Source organism: Poecilia latipinna, unplaced genomic scaffold (assembly GCF_001443285.1).
Source record: "Poecilia latipinna isolate Pla-1442-1.1 unplaced genomic scaffold, P_latipinna-1.0 Scaffold3877, whole genome shotgun sequence".
Lineage (NCBI taxonomy): Eukaryota > Metazoa > Chordata > Actinopteri > Cyprinodontiformes > Poeciliidae > Poecilia > Poecilia latipinna.
Window position 1 is genome coordinate 17,129 of NW_015116493.1, and position 3,649 is coordinate 20,777.

At 52.5% G+C, this 3,649-nt stretch overlaps 1 protein-coding gene across 1 annotated transcript; it reads right to left on the reverse strand.

The window, feature by feature from the left end:
* Nucleotides 1–1,264: 1,264 nt before the first annotated feature.
* Nucleotides 1,265–3,096, reverse strand: cebpa (CCAAT enhancer binding protein alpha). Its single transcript, XM_015024925.1, has one exon. The coding sequence runs from the start codon at nt 2,895–2,897 to the stop codon at nt 2,004–2,006; it is 894 nt and encodes a 297-aa protein (XP_014880411.1). The 5' UTR covers nt 2,898–3,096; the 3' UTR covers nt 1,265–2,003.
* Nucleotides 3,097–3,649: the final 553 nt, after the last annotated feature.

The window sequence follows — 3,649 nt, forward strand, 5'->3', positions numbered from 1 at the left end:
GGAAATAATTTCACCTGATGAGTAATTTCACCAGGATATAATCCTCCAGATTATATCCTGGTTTAATCCATGTTTCTATCCTGAGGTTATAATCAGTTGTTCTGTCCCGGTTCTGGATGATTTTATGCTGATATTTTTTATTTTTTCCCCCCTAATCCTGATTCAATCTGGATTATTGATTATTATAGATTATTGATCTGCTTTTGTGGCTTTCTGATTTTTCCATTTCTTCTTCTTGGTTAATCCAGGTTTTGTCTTGCTTTAATCTTGGTTATATTCTAAGATTTTTCTGCTTTCAGTCCTGTTTTATTTAAATAACATCTAATATTTTTATCCTGATTCTGGTTTATTGTTTTAAATCGTCGTTTTCTCAGATTTAATCTGTTCTGATTTTATTCTCCTAATCATGGATTCCTGCTTTTACATGGAAATTCTCTTGGTTTTATTCTCAGCAGGCTAAAGGTCAAAGGTCACGACACATAAAGCCTCTTCTCTCTAGAAACAAGATGGCCGCGGGACTGAGGTGAGCAGAGCCGAGGCTTCTGGGAAAAAATCCTCTGAATGGAGGGAAGCAGAAACACCTGAGACTGTGAGCACGGCGGTAGAGGAGTGGTGATGCGGGCCGCTTTCAGTGGTAGATTTGATCTGATCTGTTTGCAACAGAAGATAAAAACCCGTCAGAATGAGACAGGTGAGCTTCTTCAGGTGTTTCTGCAGGACGTGGGCGGAGCCTAGCAGTTTGGAAACAGGAAAAGGAATTTCACTAGAACCAATCAGATGCATCAGAACCTCTGATGTCACATCAGCAAAACAGAAGGGCCAAGAAAATAATGTAGAAAAATAAAATCAAGCAATTAAAGTCGTCTGATAATTATTATTTTTATTGTTTTGTAGGTGAAGGATTTGATATGATTTTATATGTTTGCTGTTTTAACAGAAAGTGAAAACAGGATTCGGTCAGCTGCTTCCGCCATGCTTCAATTTAATAAATGGAATTAAAGCTGATTTGTCTGCAACAAAGTCTGTTTTTCAGTGAAAGTCTCTGGAAAAAGCTGGTTCTCTTTATTATAATAGATTAGTTATTAAAAATGATTTTTTTTTCATTTCAAACTAATGATGTGGGAAATAATTTCACCTGATGAGTAAACACACAGTTCTGCACCACAAACGGCCCCCGGGCCGCAGCTTGGGCCTCATCAGGCCGATCAGTGATCAATAATCTGGATTAGCTTTAATCTGGGGATTCCAGCACAGAAACAGGAGATGAGATGAAACAAGCTGCTTTATTACAATGCTGCAGGTTTTTGGTATTTCATATTCATTCATATATTTATTTATATAGAGAATTATTTTACATTTGGGTCAGGAAGGTTCGAACAAAGTGCTGCTTCCTCGGTTCCGAACGGGTCAAAGGTCACGATCGGAAGGCACTGAGTGAGAATGACTCACTGGAGGAGAGGAAGAGCCGCCCAGTTCACAGTTAGAGCAGAACGTTCTGTTTAGTCCGGATCGGTACCGGGTCAGTACCGTCATGTCTGGGACAAGGTGCATGAGAGCGCAGGTTCGGGTCCAGTCTGAGGGGGTTCGGCGGAGCCAGAACCAGCCTCCTTACAGTACTGGTGCAGCTGACTGCATAGACATGGTTAACTTGGACCGGGCTCGGTTCGGTTCTTAAGGCACAGGAGGAGCAGAGCTGCAGGTTCAGTTTTAAACCGTCGGAAAGGCACAAATGCCGGACGGAACCGCCAGGGTGAGTCCAGTTCGGTCCAGCTCATGCAGTGGGAAGGTGGTCCAGTAACAGGTTCTGGGTCCGGTTCGGTGAGAAACACGTCCGGAATCGAACCAAAGCTGCTTCCAGTCTGCTCAGTTTGTGCGCTTTGGTTCGTTTGGTAGCTGCTGGAGGAGAACCGGCCCAGATGTTCCGGATGTCCCGGTGAAGCTCAGCTGCCAGGTAATCCATTGGGTTCCGGTCCAGTTCGGGTCCAGTTCCAGACCCGCGCCCCTCAGCTGCCCAGCGGCTTGAAGGATCCGTCGGGCAGCTGCCGGAAGATGCCCCGCAGCGTGTCCAGCTCCCGGGTCAGGTGCTCCACGCGGCGCCGCAGCCGCTCGTTGTCGGCCGTCAGCTCCACCACCTTCTGCTGCGTCTCCAGGTTGCGCATCTTCGCCTTGTCGCGGCTCTTACGCACCGCCACGTTGTTGCGCTCGCGCCGCAGCCGGTACTCCGGACTGCTCTTGTCGACGTGCTTCTTGGACTTCGCGCCCCCCCGCTGGTGCTCCAGCAGCTTCAGGCCGCCCTGCTGCGGGTGCTGGTGCGGGTGGTGCGGGCTGGGCACTGGGGTCGGCGGCGGGGTCGGGTGTCCCGGCTGGAGGTGCATGGTGGTCTGCGCGCAGTGCGCGATCTGATACTGCAGGTGCGGCATCTGCTGCTGCGGCGGCTGGTGGTGCTGGGAGTACTGGGAGTGCGGGTGGGGGTGCGGGTGGTGGTAGGAGGGCGGCAGGCTGAGGTTCAGGTCCTCATCGTCCCGCGGCTCCTGCTTGATGGCCACCGGGCGGATGCGCGGCGGGTTGTGCTCGTAGAAGGGCTCCATCTTGGAGTCCATGTATCCGGACATGTAGAGCGGGGCCGCGGAGTCGAAGTCCCCGCTCATCATCTTCAGCTTGTCCTGCCGCGCGCCGTGGTGGAACAGGTCGGCCAGGAAGTCGTCGTTGAACGCCGACGGGTCGATGTAGGCGCTCAGGTCGATGGAGGTCTCGTTGTCTCCGATGTCCCCGCCGAGGTCCGCCGGGTCTCTGTAACCGGAGGGGGGCTGCTGGCCGTGGGTCAGGCTGCTCATCAGGGGCCGCGGCGCCGCCTCGTACAGGTTGGAGAGCTCCATGGAGAACCTAAAGCCCGGCATGCATGGCGAGGCGCTCCGCGAATCCAGGGTGAGGCACGGCGGGCCGCGCAGGTGACGAGCTCAGGTGAGACCAGCTGGCGGGACGCTGAGCGGGACGAGGCTCTGCGTGGCGTAGAGAGGAGCTGCGTGAAGCTGCGGGCTGCGTGGCCGATTCCTGCTGCTCAGTAACCTCTGAGCTGTCACAGCCAGGCTTTATAGGACGAGGGAGTGGGCGGGGCGGAGCGCGCGCGCGCGCACACACACGCACACAACACCCACCCCACGGACATTAGCTCTCCTCGCGTTGCTCCTTTGCGCTTGAACCATTAATCTCCAGACCCGCTCCAGCAGAGACCCAGTTCCGAACAAAACCGAACCCATTCAGAACCGAACCCATTCAGCGGTTACAGAGACTCTTCTGCAGCACAGAAATGTTCAACAGTTTGGTGTTTTCTCTCAGAACTTTCTGCAGGTTCGGGTCGTCTCCAGCCGTTTGGGTCCAACTGTGAAAGTTTCTCCTTTAAAAGTGAAGTCATGAATCTGAGCTCCGTCAGACGGTCAATGTTCAACTCCGAGCGGAGCGTCGGGGGCCTGATGCCCCGGCCTGCAGCGCCCTCTATCGGCGACAGGCCGCGCAGACGGTTTTTCACAGCACAACTTTCATACAAGCAGAATTTTTACAGATTTTTCTCTGAGAAATCCAGAACCGGTACCAGAAGCTCGGACCGACCCGACCCGTTTGAGTCCAACCAGAATAAAGCAGCTTCGTTTCA